General features: G+C 41.4%; 1 protein-coding gene across 9 annotated transcripts in view; it reads left to right on the top strand.

Moving 5' to 3' along the window:
- Nucleotides 1–20,710, top strand: part of LOC115114537 (adhesion G protein-coupled receptor L2-like) — a 131,824-nt gene that overhangs the window by 53,848 nt on the left and 57,266 nt on the right. For all 9 annotated transcript variants that reach the window (XM_029642854.2, XM_029642850.2, XM_029642851.2 and 6 more), the window contains exons 4-5: nucleotides 886–995; nucleotides 3,645–4,448. In XM_029642854.2, the coding sequence (XP_029498714.2) occupies nucleotides 886–995; nucleotides 3,645–4,448 (914 nt within the window). The remainder of the gene's footprint in view (nucleotides 1–885; nucleotides 996–3,644; nucleotides 4,449–20,710) is intronic.

Here is a 20,710-nt window from a genome sequence, read left to right as displayed (position 1 = left end):
TGCTAGCTGGGATGCCTCTGCGGCTGCTGTTGATGCTATGCCTTCTCAATCCCTCAGCCTCAAGAGAGCTTGATTGAAGTGAGGCCAATTTCATCCTATATTTACACAAAATCAGTTATTCTATTCCCCTCTCTCTCCCCCTCCATCTTTCACTCACAAACACAAACACACACACAGTTGTAACAGTTTTAAGAGTAGTACATAAAACTTCATAGCCAAGGTCATTTCAAGTTATGAGGCAAATAACTAACTCCCATAGCAAAGGCTAGGGAGTCTCCCATAACAAATACACGGGCAACACTTGATAAAGAGTACATGGTTTTCACTTGATGAGACTTATGTGTTTCCTGTGACCCACTAGAAACAGTCATTTCAGCCAATTACCCTCTGCAGCCGCCTGTTGTGCACATTTTAATTGCTCTTTGTGTGGGTGAGTGGTGCTTAGTGGCTGGAACTGATAAGGCTGATATTCTCATCTCATATACAGGAACATCCCATAATATACTCCCTACCTTTCTTCAGCTCAACTCCTCATTCTTCCACACTGTGTCTGTATTCCTCTTTATATATATTTACTGTGTGTGTGTTTCTCTTTATCTATTTACTGTTTCTCTCTTTTATTTATCTCCCTCTATTTATTCTCTTCTTCCTCCCTCAACTTGTTAATAGCATCAACAGTACAGTATATTTACTGCCCTGCTCGGATTAATATGATTTTCATATCCTTCACCACAGCAATACTGCAAACTGGATTTGAATGAGTGTGTGGAGGGAAGAGGGAAGTGGCTATGTATTATTCATGTGTCTCTCTCATTCTAATACCACTCTGGGGATGTTATAGTAGTTTGTGTCATTGCTGAAATGTTTGTGATCCATCTTTTCCAGGTGCAACAACCGTACCCAGTGTGTGGTTGTGACTGGCTCTGATGTCTTCCCTGATCCTTGTCCTGGCACTTACAAGTACCTAGAGGTCCAGTATGAATGTGTCCCATATAGTAAGTATTCAGCATGTAATGATGCTGTGCAACCATCTGTTTTTTCTTGAATGTGTAGTTAGGTTTATTAGATCCTTTACTTATTAAGTGGGGGTCCTGTCGGAGGGGGGGATATGTGTTATCTGTGTGTAAAAGTTTGTTTTCTGTCTGTTATAAAACAATGAAAAGCTGATCTTTTTAAATGAAATAGTAAATGTATTTGTAAAAATAATAATCTGACTCTTGTTGCTGTTACGGTATGTAAATCGCTGAAGATTTATTTTCATGAAATAATATTTAGTTTTTGACCTCTTCTCCATTTCTCATCTAAATTTCCGTCCCCTCTTGTATCTTTTCTGTATTAACCTCTATGCTCTCTCTCCTTCTAAGTTTCAGTCTTTCTTGTTCCTTAGTTGTCTCGCTAGGATCTTTTCCCTCTTCCGTTTGTTGCTTCACTGCTTTAATGAAGGAACTCAATATTGGGTTGCTCGTCATCAGCCATTGTTCACTTGCAATTGTATTTTTTGGCTCATTCGGGAAATTGTGCCTGTAACATTGGCAATAATGTTCTGTGTGTGGGCGAAGCGGACTACGGAATTTAGATTTGTGTCTATAAAGTTTTTGAGTAAATACCGCCCCAGAAAATACTGCCAGAAATAACCCTTTTGCTGTTTCTCTAAGAATGTTATCTGATTTTAAACTGATTAGGGATTTCAGAAACAGTACAATGTTTCTTTATGTCAAACAATTCACTTGGACAGTAATTCGGCCTGTTTATTACTGATGCAATCAGGCAAAACAAATATTATTTTGATGGCTAGAAAAGCATGGAATCGTGATTGGTTGAACAATTTGTGTAGTTTGTCTCCAGCCCTAACCTGTATGCTTCCATATTATAGGGTCTGATAATCTCCCTCTGTTTGCTGTTTTTTCTTGTTCCCCCAAAACAGCCATCTCTTGGTCCTCTATCGATCATATCCTGTAACCTTCTCTACTCATGTAGCCTACCTGGTAGTTGACTCACGATAACCTTTCTCTCCCTCTTGCACTCTTTCTCGTTTGCTTTCTTTCTTTTTCAATGCCTAAAATAGAAGTGGAACAAAAAGGTAAATGAGTGGTCCAGTCCTCCCTCCGTCCCAGCCCCACCCTTCCCCAGCTCCCTGTAATGTGGTGTTCAATACAACCCTCCCTCTTGTCTCCTCCCTCCTGATTGCCTCTTGTCAAAACGCCTGCCCCAAACCCCCATAAGGTGTTGATTGCAACTCTGGGAGACAATTTTAATTTCAAAGCCGATTTGTAAAAGCAGCCTTGAGGTTTGAGAGATGGAGCCCGTTCAGATTCACTAGACATGTTACCAGTGCTGGTCTCATACGTCACCAGATATTACATCTCCCTACGCACCTCTAGTACCTCAAATCTCGCAGTAGACAGTTTGGAAGAATGCTATGAAGGCAGTTTGTCATCTAAACCATTATACATTTCAATAATACAACATGATACAGATACACCAATTCACAAGCATGTGAAGACATTTTAAGAGGGTTATTTTCCCATTTAAATTCAAATGACATAGTCGGACACAACAACATAACTAAGCTACCACCAAGCCTAACTATAAAAAACTATTAGCTAGAGCTCTCAAATACAGAAATGCATAAATGTTATCATACAGTATCATATGCATTGTACTGAGCTCGGTAGCAAGCTAAACAAATAATGCTGTGCATCAGGTTGCCTAGCAGTGAGAGCATTGGGCCAGTGGCCGAAAGGTCACTAGTTCAAATCTCTGAGCCGACAAAGTTAAAAATCTGTCTGTGCCCTTGAGCAAGGCACTTAAACCTAATTGCTCCAGGGTCACTGTTGATAATGGCTGACCCACGACTTGACCCCACCCTCCGGGGGTATCTCGGGGAGTTGGGATATGCAAAAAAAGACATTTACATTTCACAAATGCTTATAATACACACTTACATGTGTGATGGTCACCTGTTGGCAGATATGGGAGAGTGAGGTTGGCAAAAACTGAAAGAAGCCCAACAAAAGCCCAACAGCAGAGGTAAAGACCTCTGCTGTTGTTGTCCTGTCTCTTCTCCAAACCCTACTCTCATCTTACCCCAGCTTCGCTGCCACCTCCTCCATCCAGAATGTTGTTTTGATTCTCTCCACAAGTCTTATCCCTTATCATTCTGTCTCTGTGTGCTTTTTCAGTAAGCATGTGCAGTTTTGCCATTTACACAATTGTCAGTGTCACTGTTTGATGCCAGGTAGAGGTTGCAATTAAAACAAGGGTTCCAGTATACACTTCATCCCTACCTCTCCCATCCCTTACATGTCTTGCATTTACAGGGTTTATCCTCCTTTGGTTTTTGGATTTGTTTGGTCCCACACAGTTAACGTGTACGGCAGACAAACTCTATAAAGAAGCAAGTCCTTTACTCACTCTTGCACATCATTTTCTTGGCTTCACCTTTGATTTTTCATTCTATTCATAAGCAATAGCACTAAACACTAGTTAAATGACTGTCACTCATCTTTGTCCCACACTCTACTTGGACAGCAGCGAAAACTATACAATATACACACTATATACCGTGATGAAATATCTGTTTATACTCTGCATATTTAAAAAAAAACTTAAACCCATCTTTCTGTTTCTCTGTCCCTCACTAGTTTTCATTTGTCCCGGGACCCTGAAGGAGGTGGGGGAGCCCACGTTTGTGTTTGAGGTGGAGCAACAGGCGGGGGCGTGGTCTAAAGACCCCCTGCAGGCAGGAGACAAGGTCTTCTTCATGCCCTGGACGCCGTACCGCACTGACACCCTTATTGAGTATGCCTCCCTGGAGGACTTAAAAAATGGCCGCCAGACTACGACCTATAAACTCCCACATCGTGTTGACGGCACGGGCTTTGTGGCCTACGACGGGGCCATCTTCTTTAACAAGGAGCGCACGCGCAACATTGTGAAATTTGATCTCCGCACTCGCATCAAGAGTGGTGAGGCCATTGTGGCCAACGCCAACTATCACGACACCTCGCCGTACCGCTGGGGCGGCAAGACGGACATAGACCTCGGCGTCGACGAGCGGGGGTTGTGGGTGATCTACGCAACGGAGCAAAACAACGGACGAATCGTGATCTCACAGCTCAACCCTTACACGCTCCGCTTCGAGGCCACCTGGGAGACGGCGTACGACAAGAGATCCGCCTCCAATGCCTTCATGGTGTGTGGCGTGCTGCACGTGGTGCGGTCCACCTACGAGGAGAACGAGAGCGAGACGGCCAAGAGCCACATCGACTACATCTACAACACCAAGCTGAGCCAGGGAGAGTACACGGACATTCTGTTCCCCAACCAGTACCAGTACATCGCTGCTGTGGATTACAACCCCAGAGATAACCAGCTGTACGTGTGGAATAACTTTTACATCCTGCGCTACGACCTGGAGTATGATGCTGAGAAAGACCCTGCTGACGGTAAGCCTCAGTCACAGTACGGCCTGTTTCAGATGAATCCTGATCTGAGATCTGTATGTGTACATTGAATTTTCAAGCAAGCCTCCCATTGAAATCAAAACAGGATTTCTGTAAAAAGACTGAGTTACATGCACATATTTCAGGTTGAGATTCAGCCCTTTGTGTTGTATTTGCGTCAGGTGCTGAATATATTCCTGTGTGTGTTGAGTGTGTGTTGCTGCATGGGAAGTCACAGATGACTGATTTTTAATTTTGAACACAATTCAAGTGTGATTCAGAGAATAGGAGATTGTGTTTGTCCTGGGGAAAGACCTAATTTGTAAATAGAAAATGACAGATTCACCTTGGAACGAGGTATAACTCCCTCAGGAGCCTTCATACTCTGGCACAAGGCATCAGCTATAAAGCCTTGCTTCCTTTATTACCATAAGGCAAGCTCAAGAACTCCCTCTCCACTTGAAGCTTGGACCCTATCAAATGTTCTAATCTCAGGTCTTATCCCAGTCCTTTATGAACAGTGGCCTTGTGAACTTCCCTTTTAATGCCCCGGAATGGGATTCTGAAATATTGCATACAGTATGACAGAAGGTTATCCCACTTTCTTTGCCTTGCCTTTGGAGCCGATTCGGACATCTGTTGCCATGGCTACCCCATCAACCGTTCGTTGACGGCCCCTCATTTACCCTAGATTGAGACAATCTCCATAATATTATGGCCTGGCGGTCGGTGTTAAAACGCAGAGTCAAAGTACCATGTGGCTAGATGGCGGTAACACCGGTGAATCATGGCCGGATGACACGGTTAGAAGAATGACTTGAGCGCTGTTGAAAAGGAGAAAAAAATACGATCAAGATATCAATAACGGCTGATGATCCTGTCAAACGCTGTAGAGTTTTAAATGAATCTGTGAAGTGTCTGAGGGGAGACGGACGTGCATGTCATCAGTCAGGGCCCTTACATCACAGTGTCTGATAATGGGTGTAATTACCTGCCTGTAGCCTCCTTATCCCTGAGAGCTAGGCTAAGTCCCTGCTAACGCTCTGCACAACAAGGAACTATCAACTCTATACCATGATGCTGTGACGTGTTGGGGTGGAGCCTCCTCCTTATCGCTAAACGCTAGGCTAAGTACCTGCCTAGTCACTTTGGGGGAACATGCTACCACGCTGCCATTGGGGTTTCAAGTTGTTCCACAGTGCTGCCCCCTGCACAAGAGTAAGTTCTGACTGAGTTCTCACATTTTCGCTGATTAAAAAATATATATTATTGAGAATAAAGTGATATCCAGTAAGTTGGCATTCCAGTGTATAGCTAGGTTAATGTTAAGGATTTTTCCCAAAGGAAATGTGATCCCTGACCTGTGTGTGCAAGGGCAATTTCTCCATGAATACCATATGTTCCTGCACTCTGATCACGTGTCAACGCGACAGACAGACAGACAGGCAGACAGAAGCCTCGAGCTCGTGACAGTCTTAGAGGTTCAGTCTCTGTGTGCCCAACCCAACCAAAGCAGTCAATTAAGATCATGTAGAATAGATAGACACCAGATACTAGAATTTTAAGTTGTTTCTCCATTGCCGAATTGGCATGTATTTGCATGCAAACGGCCTCTTCTGGCTGCTCAGAATAAGATGTATGTAAATGTAATTAACAAGTGAATTATCATAATTCCCCTTCATGCCTAATAACAGCCACACAGAGAGGAGAGAAGTCAGCATGGCAGTGCATTCCCAATCAAGGGGCTTTACTCTGTTCTGCTCTCAGCTAATGCTTCAGCAAACGCAAATGCCAAAAACTGACGCTAGGGCTGTCCCAGACCTAATATAAATCTTTGTCAACTGAAAGTCGTCTGTTTTTTCGACCGATCAATTTGTCAAAATGTTAAAATGTGTATTTTTCCCTCTATAGACACACCCTATGTGTTTTGATAAAATCAACTGTATATGCATTGAGTTTGTCTGATGCTTTAAGCTCACTATTTGATGAAACAAGACACAAATGACTCGAGAGGGAGATCAAGACCAGAAGATTGAAACCTTAACCTGTCCTGACCATCCTCCTCCCTCTCCTGCTGGCTTTTGCAGATTCTGCCATTACTCTCCTGATGTTGCCGGTAATAGGCTACACTAGGAGACGGCAAACTTTCTCATGTGGGAGGCCAATTTATCTTACAATTTCTACCGATCTGCGTGCCGGTAATGGTTTTCATATGAACATTTTTGTGGAACAGTTTCATTTAATTTATAATAACGTCTTCATATATCATTGTCAAGTGGTTAATCAAAATTCTATTCAAATCTAAATGAAAATGATACTTTTTAGGTTTGTAAGTTCTATTGCCATTGCCAACTATGTAAAAATAGCCTACATAAAGCCTAATAAAAACAATAAAATAGCCTAAACAATGCAGCCTGCAGGTAGAAAATATCCCGATTAAAAATAAATATCCTATAAATCACATTGGCTACACATGGCCTGTCTGCAACCAATTTGAAACATTGTATCAACTATTAACTTGGGTCCATCCGGTTGCAGCATACAGTTTCCTGCGCCAGTGAGCTCTGGACAGACATCCCTGTAGGCAATTTGCGCAAGAGATAAGAATTATTCAGGTAGGCCTATTTTATGACGTTTCCACTGGATCAAAGCATTACATTTTTCCCTTTCACGATGAGTGGTTATGGAAAGGGAGAGAGCTGGAAAGATTTTTCAAATGCATTGAGGAATTGTCATTCTCAATGGATGTAAAAATAGACTTAATTTGCTTGCTGTTTGAGGTAAAGAAAACATTACATTGAGAAGCTCCACAGCTCATTAATGGGGCTGCATTAAACCAATCCGGAATACTATCAGATCCCCAAATGGTAGATTAGAAATGATAGGAATTAACGGTAAATGTACTACTAGTGATACATGTAATGGGGAATTGATAGACACTAACAATTCACACAATGAAGTTATGGAACAATGAGTGTACACAAATTGTCGGGAGAGGGCACACTCTGGAGAGAGACGTGCATTGTGCAGCCCCACTCCCCCTCTTCTTGGACTGTACCTCCACAATGGATTAGTCTCGGCTTCTGCAATGGATTAGTTCACTGAGATGGGCGCAAATCAAACAGGTGTCTCCTCTGCTATAATATATATATATATATACACACACACAATTGTTTTATTTATTTTTCTGGCACAGGAGACACCTGTTTTTTTTTAGTTTAAAAAATATATATTCCTCAACAACAAAATCTCGGCTGAATAATTGGGGTCAGCCCAAACAGACACACAAACTCTCACTGGCTTAACTGCATGCGAAAGATGTAATGATGAAAACCACACAGCCACACACTAGCCTACATAGTTGTTGAGTTTACACATGAGTTTAAGAACCCTTGCTCCAGCTACGGTTCTGCTGCTGGAATTGAAACTTGAATGCATACAGCTACAATGTATTTGCATTCATAACTGCCCTCTGCAGATCATTAAGTTAAGTTTTATGAGAACAAAAGCCCTTAGCTGCTCATAGAAGGAGGGAAATAGAGAAGCATGGCTGTGCCTACAGCAAGATTCTGCCTGTGCCATTGTGAATGGCACAGGCAGGCACATGAAAGAAATTGGTTCATGTTTATTAGGTTGCTCATATCTACACCTTTAACTGCCCTGACTACACCGCTATTAGGATTTATTGCGCCTCTCAGAGAGAGTATAGATGGGGATTAAACAACCTGTTCTGCAGGGTGATCTAATGGTGCTAAAAGAACATCTCTCACTGATACTGAGAAGCACTTGAGGCGCAGAGAGGAAATTAATTTAGTCCATTAAGATTCATGTGGCCCCACAGTTAAAGTTCCTTGAAGAACCGAATCGCTACAACTCTCTGCTTTTTTATAGAGAACAGTATAATCAGTACAATACCACCAATGTGTCTTCTCCTACTATGCCAACAGCCTACAGTGCCTTCAGAAAGTACTCATACCCCTTGACTTTTTCCACATTTTGTTGTGTTAATCAGTGGAATTCAAATGGTTTTAATTGTCTTTTTTTTAGTCAATGATCTCCACAAAATACTCTGTCAAAGTGGAAGAAACTTCTTTTTTTTTATTCATGGAAAATAAACCACTAATTAATTCATTTTGATAAGTATTCAACATGTTAGAATCACCTTTGGCAGTGATTACAGCTGGGGGTCTTTCTAGGTATGTCTCTAAGAGCTTTGCAAACCTGGTTTGTACAATATTTGCCCATTACTCAATTTTAAATTCTTCAAGCTCTATCAAGTTGGTTGTTAGTCGTTGCCAGACAGCCATTTTCAAGGCTTGCCATAGATTTTCAAGCTGATTTAAGTCAAAACTGTGACTAGGTCACTCAGGAACATTTCAATGTTGTCTTGGTAAGTAATAGTGTATATTTGGTGTTGCGTTTTAGGTTATTGTCCTGCTGGAAGGTGGATATGTCTCCCAGTGTCTGGTGGAAAGCAGGCTGAACCAGGTTTTTCTCTAGGACTATGCTTAGCTCTACTCCTTTTCTTTTTATAAAAAAACCGACATAGTCCTTGCCAATGACAAGTATACTCATAACATGATGCAGCCACCACCATGCTGGAATATATGACGAGTGGTACTCTGTTGTGTTGGATTTGCCCCAAACATAACGCTCTGTTTTTGCCACTTTTTTTTTGCAGTATTACTTTAGTGCCTTATTGCAAACAGGATGTATGTTTTGGAATATATTTGATTCTGTATAGGCTTCACTCTATCATTTAGGTTACTATAGTGCAATAACTACAATGTTGTTGATCCATCCTCAGTTTTCTCCTATCACAGCCATTAAACTCTTTAACTGTATTAAAGTCACTATTGGCCCCATGGTGAAATCCCTGAGGGGTTTTCTTCCTCTCCGGCAACTGAGTTAGGAAGGACGCCTGTATCTTTGTAGTTTCTGGGTTTATTGATAAACCATCCAAAGCGTAATTAGTAACTTCACCATGCTCAAAGGGATATTCAATGTCTTTATCTACCAGTATGTGCCCTTCTTTGCAAGGCATTGGAAAACCTCCCTGGCCTTTGTCGTTGAATCTGTGCTTGAAATTACCTGCTCGACTGAGGGACCTTACAGAAAATTGCATGTGTGGGTTACAGAGATGAGGTAATCATTTAAAAAATCATGTTAAACACCATTATTATACACAGAGTGAGTCCATGCAACTTATTATCTGACTTGTTAGACACATTTCTTCTCCTGAAGTTATTTAAGCCTAACAAAGGGGTTGAACAAAGGTGTTCAGTACTTCTTGACTCAAGACATTTCAGCTTTACATTTTTTATTTATTAGTAAACATTTCTGAAAACATAATTCCACTTTGACATTATGGGGTATTCTGTGTAGATCAGTGACGCAAAATCTACATTTCATGCATTTTAAATTCAAAATGTGGAAAAAGTCTAAACACACTTTCTGAAGGCACTGTGTGCGCTACCGTTCAAAAGTTTGGGGTCACTTACAAATGTCCTTATTTTTTCTACATTAACATAACATTTATCAGAAATACGGTGTAGACATTGTTCATGTTGTAAATAACTATTGTAGCTGGAAACAGCTGATTTAAAAAAAGAAATTGAATATCTACATAGGTGTACAGACGCCCATTATCAGCAACCATCACGCCTGTGTTCCAATGGCACGTTGTGTTAGCTAATCCAAGTTTATCATTTTAAAAGGCTAATTGATCATTAGAAAACCCCTTGGCTTTTATGTTAGCACAGCTGAAAACTGTTGTGCTGGTTATAGAAGCAATAAAACTGGCCATCTTTAGACTAGTTGAGTATCTGGAGCATCAGCATTTGTGGGTTCGATTACAGGCTCAAAATGGCCAGAAACAAAGAACTTTCTTCTGAAACTCGTCAGTCTATTCTTGTTCTGAGAAATGAAGGCTATTCCATGAGAGTAATTACCAAGAAACTGAGGATCTTGTACAACGCTGTGTACTACTCCCTTCACAGAACAGCGCAAGCTGGCTCTAACCAGAATAGAAAAAGGAGTGGGAAGTGGGTGTACAACTGAGCAAGAGAACAAGTACACTAGTGTCTTGTTTGAGAAACAGACGCCTCACAAATCCTCAACTGGCAGCTTATTAAATAGTACCCGCAAAACACCAGTCAACAGTGAAGAGGCGACTCCGGGATGCTGGCTTTCTAGGCAGTTTCTAGGAGTTCCTCTGTCCAGTGTCTGTGCTCTTTTGCTCATCTTAATCTTTTCTTTTTATTGGCCAGTCTGAGATGACTTTTTCTTTGCAACTCTGCTTAGAAGACCAGCATCCCGCAGTCGTCTCTTCACTGTTGACGTTGATACGGGTGTTTTGCGGATGCTATTTAATGAAGCTGCCACAAATAAGTTTGCTTTTCTTTCAAAATCAAGGACATTTCTAAGTGACCCCAAACTTGTGTGTGAGTGAGTGCAGTCAGAAAAAAGTATATATACAATACCAGTCAAAAGTTTGGACACACCTACTCATTCAAGGGTTTTTCTTTATTTTTACTTTTTTCGACATTGTAGAATAATAATGAAGACATCACAACTATGAAATAACACATATGGAATCATATAGTAGCCCAAAAAGTGTTAACCTCTTTGTTGAAGGCGTGCCGCTGAAAGTTGGTGAAATTACAGAGCGAGAAATTCAAACTACAGTATTACAAATATTTACCTTTCATAAAATCACAAGTATAATACATTAAAATAAAGCTTAACTTCTTGTTAATCCAGCCGCTGTGTCAGATTTCAAAAAGACTTTACGGCGAAAGCAAACCATGCGATTATCTGAGGACAGCGCCCCGCATACAAACACATGAAAAACATTTTTCAACCAAGCAGGTGCGACACGAAAGTCAGAAATAGCGATATAATAAATGTCTTACCTTTGATCTTCTTCTGTTGGCACTCCAAAAGGTCCCAGTTACATCACAAATGGTCCTTTTGTTTGATAATGTCCGTCTTTATTTCCATAAAAACTCAGTTTAGCTGGTGTGCAGTCAATAATCCACCCAGTTTCCCTCCACCATTAACACAGCGTCGCCCCACTGACCTCCCGGTCGCGGCCGGTTACGACAGAGCCTGGGCGGGAACCCAGAGTCTCTGATGGCACAGCTGGCTCTGCAGTACAGTGCCCTTAACCACTGTGCCACCCGGGAGGCCAATAAACCATACAATTTAAGATTGAGAATCATTATTGTCTTTACCGGAGAAAAATACCAAAGAACGCGTTCTCTTCCACGCACTTGGAAACACTACAGCCAAATTGGAAGCCAAATAGAAAAACTACAATTTCTGGTACATTTTTCCAAAAACCAGCCTGCCATGTCAGTTCTGTTATAATCACATACATAATTTTAACAGTTTTAGAAACTTGAGTGTTTTCTATCCAAATCTATCATATGCACTATTATATGCTAATCCTAGCTTCTGGGCCTGAGTAACAGGCAGTTTACTTTGGGCACGCTTTTCATCCGGATGTCAAAATACTGCCCCCTATCCCAAACACGTTTTAAACAAATCTTCAAAGTAGCCACACTTTGCCTTGATGACAGCTTTGCACTCTTGGCAATCTTTCAACCAGCTTCACCTGGAATGCTTTTCAAACCGCCTTGAAGGAGTTCCCACATATTCTGAGCACTTGTTGGCTGCTTTTCCTTCACTCTGCGGTCCAACTCATCTCAAACCATCTCAATTGGGTTGAGGTCGGGTGATTGTGGAGGCAAGGTCATCTGATGCAGCACTCCATCACTCTCCTTCTTGGTTAACTGCCCTTACCACAGCCTGGAGGTGTGTTGGGTCATTGTCCTGTAAAAAAAATAATTATAGTCCCACTAAGTGCATACCAGATAGGATGGCATATTGCTGCAAATGCTGTGGTAGCCATCATGGCTTATTTGAACTCATTAGACCAAAGGACAGATTTCCATTGGTCTGATGTCCATTCCTTGTGTTTCTTGGCCTAAACAAAGCTCTTCTTTTTATTGGTGTCCTTTAGTAGTGGTTTCTTTGCAGCAATTTGACCACGAAGGCCTGATTCATGAAGTCTCCTCTGAACAGTTGATGTTGCGATGTGTCTGTTTACTTGAATTCTGTGAAGCATTTATTTGGACAGCAATTTCTGAGGCTGGTAACTCTAATGAACTTTGCAGTAGAGTTAACACTGGGTCTTCGTTTCCTGTGGAGGTCCTCATGAGAGCCAGTTTCATCATAGCGCTTGACTTGAAGAAACTTTCAAAGTTCTTGAAATTGTCTTAAAGTAATGATGGACTATGGTTTCTCTTTGATTATTTTAGCTGTTCTTGCCATAATATGGAATTAGCCTTATTGGTAAAATACATTCTTCCACCCCTGCCTTGTCACAACACAACTAATTGGCTCAAACGCATTAAGAAGGAAAGAAATTCCACAAAGTAGCTTTTAACAAGGCACACCTGTTAATTGAAATGCATTCCAGGTGACTACCTCATGAAGCTGGTTGAGAGAATGCCAAGAGTGCGAAGCTGTCATCCAGGCAAAGGGTGGCTTCTTGTAATTATCTGAAATCTAAAATATATTTGATTGAACACTTTTTTTTGGTTAGTACATGATTTCATATGTGTTATTTCATAGCGAAGTGAAGACACCAAGACTAAGGTAACTGAGCTAAATGACCATCGCCCTGTAGCACTCACTTCCGTCATCATTATGTGCTTTGATAGACTAGTCAAGGACCATATCACCTCCACCCTACCGGACACCCTAGACCCACTCCAACAGACGAAGCAATCGCAATCACACTGCACACTGCCCTAACCATCTGGACAAGAGGAATACCTATGTAAGAATGCTGTTCATCGACTACAGCTCAGCATTTAATACCATAGTACCTTCCAAACTCGTCATTAAGCTCGAGACCCTGGTTCTCAACCCCGCCTTGTGCAACTGGGTCCTGGACTTTCTGACGGGCCACCCCCAGGTGGTGAGGGTAGGAAACAACATCTCCACCCCGCTGATCCTCAATACTCCTCACAAGGGTGCGTTGTCAGCCCTCTCCTGTACTCCCTGTTCACCCATGACTGCCTGGCCATGCACGCCTCCAACTCAATAAGCAAGTTTGCAAATGACACTACAGTGGTAGGCTTGATTACCAACAACGAAAGACGGCCTAAAGGGAGGAGGTGAGGGCCCTCGGAGTGTGGTGTCAGGAAAATAACCTCACACTCAAAGTCAACAAAACAAAGGAGATGATTGTGGACTTCAGGAAACCCTATCCACATCGACGGGACAGTAGTGGAGAAGGTGGAACGTTTTAAGTTCCTCAGCGTACACATCACAGGCAAACTGAATTGGTCCACCCACACAGACAGTGTGGTGAAGAAGGCGCAGCAGCGCCTCTTCAACCTCAGGAGGCTGAAGAATTTCGCCTTGTCACCAAAAACACTCACAGAATTTTACAGACGCACAACCGAGAGCATCCTTTCGGACTGTATCACCGCCTGGTACGGCAACTGCTCCGCCCACAACCGTAAGCCTCTCCAGAGGGTAGTGAGGTCTGCACAACACCTCACCGGGGGCAAACTACCTGCCCTCCAGGACACCTACAGCACCCGATGTCACAGGAAGGACAAAGAGATTAAGGACAACAACCACCCGAGCCACTGCCTGTTCACCCCGCTATCATCCAGAAGGCGAGGTCAGTACAGGAGCATCAAAGCGGGGACCAAGAGACTGAAAAACAGCTTCTATCTCAAGACCATCAGACTGTTAAACAGCCATCATTAACATCGAGTGACTGCTGCCAACATACTGACTCAACTCTAGCCACTTTAATAATGCAAAAATTGATAAATAAATTTAGCACTAGCCACTTTAAACAATGCCACTTTATATAATGTTTACGTACCCTACATTACTCATCTCATATATATATACTGTACTCAATACCATCTACTGCATCTTGCCTATGCCGTTCGGCCATCAATCATCCATATATTTTTATGTACATATTCTTATTCATTCCTTTACACTTGTGTGTATAAGGTAGTTGTGAAATTGTTAGATTACATGTTAGATATTACTGCATGGTCAGCACTAGAAGCACAAGCATTTCGCTACATTCACATTAACATCTGCTAACCATGTGTATGTGACAAATAAAATTTGATATTCACTATTATTCTACAATGTCGAAAAATAAAGAAAAACCCTTGATTGAGTAGGTGTGTCAACTTTTGACTGGTACTGTGTGTGTGTGTGTGTGTGTGTGTGTGTGTGTGTGTGTATACAGTGGGGCAAAAAAGTATTTAGTCAGCCACCAATTGTGCAAATTCTCCCACTTAAAAAGATGAGAGGCCTGTAATTTTCATAATAGGTACACTTCAACTATGACAGACAAAATGAGAGAAAAAAATCCAGAAAATCGCATTGTAGGATTTTTTATGAATTTATTTGCAAATTATGGTGGAAAATAAGAATTTGGTCAATAACAAAAGTTTATTTCAATACTTTGTTATATACCCTTTGTTGGCAATGACAGAGGTCAAACGTTTTATGTAAGTCTTCACAAGGTTCACACACACTGTTGCTGGTATTTTGGCTCATTCCCCCGTCATGGCTTTAGAAGCTACTAATTGACATCATTTGAGTCAATTGGAGGTGTACCTGTGGATACATTTCAAGGCCTACCTTCAAAATCAGTGCCTCTTTGTTTGACACCATGGGAAAATCAAAAAAGAAATTAGCCACGAAAAATAATTGTAGATCTCCACAAGTCTGGTTCATCCTTGGGAGCAATTTCCAAATGCCTGAAGGTACCATGTTCATCGGTACAAACAATAGTAAGCAAGTATAAACACCATGGGACCACGCAGCCGCCATATCGCTCAGGAAGGATACACGTTCTGTCTCCTAGAGATGAACGTACTTTGGTGCAAAAAGTGCAAGTCAATCCCAGAACAACAGCAAAGGACCTTGTGAAGATGCTGGAGGAAACAGGTACAGAAGTATCTATATCCACAGTAAAACGAGTCCTATATCGACATAACCTGAAAGGCTGCTCAGCAAGGAAGAAGCCACTGCTCCAAAACCGCCGTAACAAAGCCTGACTACGGTTTGTAACTGCACATGGGGACAAAGATCGTACTTTTTGGAGAAATGTCTCTGGTCTGATGAAACAAAAATATAAATGTTTGGCCATAATGACCGTTGTTATGTTTGGAGGAAAAGGGGGAGGCTTGCAAGCCAACACCATCCCAACCATGAAGCACGGGGGTGGCAGCATCATGTTGTGGGGGTTCTTTGCTGCAGGAGGGACTGGTGCACTTCACAAAATAGATGGCATCATGAGGCGGGAAATTATGTGGATATATTGAAGGAACTTTTCAAGACCTCAGTCAGGAAGTTAAAGCTTGGTCGCAAATGAGTCTTCCAAATGGACAATGATCCCAAGCATACTTCCAATGTTGTGGCAAAATGGCTTAAGGACAACAAAGTCAAGGTATTAGAGTGGCCATTACAAAGCCCTGACCTCAATCCTATAGAACATTTGTGGGCAGAACTGAAAAAGCATGTGCGAGCAAACCTGACTCAGTTACACCAGCTCTGTCAGGAGGAATGGGCCAAAATTCACCCAACTTATTGTGGGAAGCTTGTGGAAGGCTACCCGAAACGTTTGACCCAAGTTAAACAATTTAAAGGAAATGTTACACTCAATTAGTATTTGGTATCTAAACTTCTGACCCACTGGGAATGTGATGAAATAAATAAAAGCTGAAATAAATCATTCTCTCTACTATTATTCTGACATTTCACATTCTTAAAATAAAGTGGTGATCCTAACTGACCTAAGACGGGGAATGTTTACTAGGATTAAATGTCAGGAATTGTGAAATACTGAGTTTTAAATGTACTTGGCTAAGGTGTATGTAAACTTGTGTGTGTAATTTGTATAATGTTTAAAAATCTTTACGTAGTATTTTTATATATATATTTTTTAAATACTTTTTTTTTCTTACTATGTAAAAAACAACAACATGTTATGTATTTGATACCTGTCTAATTCCTCAAAGATATATTGAACGCTCTTCAAGTATTCATTTGAATTCACTACAGGGATATGAGTGTTTAAACACATAGGTTCTCAACACACAGACACCACACCAGTGATCAATATTTTGATGGTTCGATCTCCTAAGAAGAAGACTATTTAAGAGATTGACTTGCTCCGACGTGCCAATAAAATGCATCCCTTAGTGTCGCCCATTACAACATTTGTATTGACACTTAGAAGGTATTGTCTGAGATGCCTCAAAAGACATCGACTTGGGTCTCGGTCCAGTGAATTCAAAAGACTAATCAGGGGAGACTATAATTGCCAGGAGCATTTCAAAGTAACGAAGGGAGAACATTCATTTGCTTTTGAGGTAGCATTGATCTGAGAAGCATTAAATTTGAGCGTTAAATTCATGGCTTCAATGAGAGGAGCAATGCCGCTGGAGAGCTATCGGGTTAAGCCACATGAAGAGATCCGACGGCACCGACAGAAGGAAGGCCATGCCACTGCATACAGGTGTAGGATCTTCATTTGAGACAGTTTGCTACAGCTGCAAAGTAATCCTGCAGCAACAGGAAATGTTTATTATTATGTGGATTATAATTCATTTACATTTTTGTAGGGGTTCGGAAGCCTTTATAGACCTCAAGTACACTAGTCTTACGTTTCTTGAATTGCAGCAAAGTTCTCCTGCAACAGGGTAATCAAATGAAGATCCTACATCTGTACATGAACTTGGAAAAGGCAAGTGGCTTAAATCTTATTCTGCCTTACAAAGCTTGCTAATATCATATCTACATTCGGCTCATTCAATATGGCTGCTTATAAAACTCAGTTATGCATATTGATTTGGATGTTTTTTAAACATTGGAAGTGTGGCATGATGAAGAAGCACTTGCTGGGCTCATTAATACATTGTATTGTGACAGACACACAGTGAGGCTTTGGAGATTGAGCTTTCTACTCTTAGAAGCGCAGAAACAAAGGGAATATTTACCCAGATCTCATGGGTTGCTCCATGCCACTTGGTGGATCAGGAGGAATTAACACATCAGCAAGGAGATTCATGCTGACCAGGGTCGAGGTGTGTGTGTGTGTGTGTGTGTGTGTCCTGGATCAATGTGCCAAGCGTATGGTTGGAACAACTCCATTTGTTCCTCTTGTTGACATAGCACAAGTCTTCATGAGTCTGACTTCATGATTAGTGGATAGTAATATTTTGACTTGTTCAAGTGGACATTTATAGAACTGGAAGAGAGGCTGTTGATAGCTGAAGTGAACATGAAATAATACAGTATGTGTTTTGCTTGTGCTGCTCGCCACCTCCTTTTTTCTATCAAAGTGGGTCCATGGGCTGGTGTCCCTGCCGGAGGTATGAGGTGTCATTCATTTTGAACTCGTGTAAATCCGAACACTTAGCTCCAGAACCTGTCTGGTTGGCAGTGGCAGGCCTTTTTCTGTCTCCTGATCTTTAAGAACAAGTGTCAAGAACGCACACAGCAATGCAACTCTGATGCTCGACGTGGTATTTGCCATAGTCCATTAAATACAGGCAATTAGCACACACTAGGAAGAAAACAACCTACACCTTTCACTTATTCACTTCATCCACTGTGTGATGGCAGTAATTTCTGCCCATTTCTGCCAGGAAGACCCATCATTTATTCCAAATTGTACTAAAGGCAAAGTCTGGAAAAACCTGTCTTCCCAGGGCAGTATAAAAAGGCTACCGTATGTGACCAGGTGGTTCACTTAGACCCATTACCGAAGCTACTAGCTACACAGGACCGATGTTCACATAAGCGCCTCACATAGGCTCGAGCAGAGCAGGGTGAGACTGCATAAAAACAAACTAATGTAATATTCATGTCTTCTGGGGGTTGTTGTTTCTCTATCATTAGCTACTGGCGTAGATATCTTCAAAAAAGCAACACCAAAACTGTGGCTCACAAGTACTGCTGTTTACTTCCTTTAAGTTGAAGATATTCAGACACACTCACACCATTCCTTATTCATGGCGTTGCAGTGTAGGATGGTGGTGCGTTGGCATGGCGTCCAACAGTTTGGTACAGGCTGTTTTGTCTTCTTATTGCAGTCCACGTAGGTGGCCAGATTCACACTTAGACAAATACTGTGTGAATTAAGATAATGTCATAACGCCCTCAAGTTTGAAGTTAGGAGGATTCTGAGTTTTGGAAGTGCACTGAGACTTAGCTTAATTATTTGGCTATATCGTTACGCTGATATAGTGGCACTCAGTATTGTACATTTACTTTCAGTCCGTCGACTATTTAATCGACCCTTTCATTTCAACAATCATTGATTTCAAAACAAACCTTAAATTGTGGTAAAGACTGAAATCAGTTGTTTCTGCAGAAGTCAGACGATGTCTGATTCTTCCAGACCACAGACACACTGATGGTGATACTCCATTATTATGCTGTTTCCCTGTCAAACTTTCTTAGATAACCTTCACGTCGTTTTCCCAATGCTTCAGAGATAATGGCAAACATGTCTAGACTCCAGAGCCATGGGAAATCTGGCTTTTATGAGGGGGGGGGGGGGGGGGGACTAGGCCTTTAACGGAAATAGCTATCTTAGACAAACAGCATAGCTATGCCTCTGATCATCTTATCATGGTTTATTTAATTATTATTTCATTTTTGGAAAGATGTTAAAATGTGGAACTTTATCTTCATTTATCATCTTGAATTTTAGTGAAGAGTATTACTTATGCTTAATTAACCCTTTCCTCCATCCTCAAAGGTCCCTTCTATTTGCGATGGATTCTGTCGAGTTCATTCTATTTAGTTGTATCTAGTTTGGACACGTTTTTCAGTGGACAGTATTCCCTTTGCTTTTCCAGTGTCCTGCACTTGATTCCATTCTATCTAGTTACTTCTATTCAGTTTTCAGAACTTCCTAAAAAACAAATTATACTGCTGCTCAGCCCCTGATCACCTCGTCTTATTTATCACAGATTAAACATATGCCACCCAGAGTGTCCTAGGCTTCTGCCTCCCACCAAGAGAGACTTTAAAGGCCCAGTGCAGTCAAAAACGTGATTTCCTGTGTTTTTATATTTTTCACACTGTAGCCCTATACGCACGGGACTAGTATTAGTCATAGAGAATGATCGAGGCCTCTAGTTGCCAAAAGGCCATATTAGCAAGGGGGCTCCATTGAGGGCTTCCACCATTTTAATGTAGTCAACTGGGTGGGACTTCCAAATTCATTGGTTGATCCCTCCTGGTGACCCTGTTTGGAGTCATGTCCAAGCATGTCACCAGGAGGGATAAGCCAATCGTGAAGAACAAATTGTACTACTTCAAAATGGAGATTTCCTCAGTGGCGCTGCGATTAGTCTTCTATCTATCTCTATGGTATTACTAGAGAACTTTGTTATGTAATTATTACCCCAGAATGTCTGTTATTTCACAGGACGATTCGGATGGGATAAATTCTTTACAAACGGACAGTTAAATAAATTGACAGTTATTACAGAAGCCTGGAGGTTTTTATTCTAGGCCTGGAGATATTTCAACATGTCTAGGTGTTAACAGGATACACCGATAACTCCAGCTTGGCTCCCAAGTTTCTAAACCATACCAAACCATCTTTGGTATACTGTCGCCATAATATTTGAATTGAAGAAATATGATGATATTTTTGCGATCCGCAGTAGAAGACGTCCTTAATCACCCCAGCCTGCAGATGTGAACTAAACAGTGCACTTGTACTTGAGATGTGTTTTTAGGCTATGGATGAGAAAGGGAACTTGTCATTTCCCCAAATGAAGTCAGTTGTAAATGCTGCTTAACAATCTATTAACCACAAGGGTTGCATTAAATAGGCGCAATATATTTTACTGACGCATTTGCTGATGTTCAATTCATTGGCACAAAACTTAGAAAAGAAAGCATTCACTGTGAAAGTTAAAACATGTATTCCCTTCATACACTATGTATACAAACCTTCAAATTAGTGGATCGATGACACAGCCATGCAGTCTCCATAGACAAACATTGTCAGTAGAATGGCTTTACTGAAGAGCTCAGTTACTTTCAACGTGTCACCGTCATAGGATGCCACCTTTCCAACAAGTCAGTTTGTCAAATTTCTGCCCTGCTAGAGCTGCCCCGTAAATGCTGTTATTGTGAACTGGAAATGTATCGGAGCAACAACGGCTCAGCCGCAAAGTGAA

Source organism: Oncorhynchus nerka, linkage group LG9b (genome assembly GCF_034236695.1).
Source record: "Oncorhynchus nerka isolate Pitt River linkage group LG9b, Oner_Uvic_2.0, whole genome shotgun sequence".
Lineage (NCBI taxonomy): Eukaryota > Metazoa > Chordata > Actinopteri > Salmoniformes > Salmonidae > Oncorhynchus > Oncorhynchus nerka.
The sequence above is the reverse complement of the archived record's forward strand: the minus strand, read 5'-3'. Positions and strand labels throughout refer to the sequence as shown.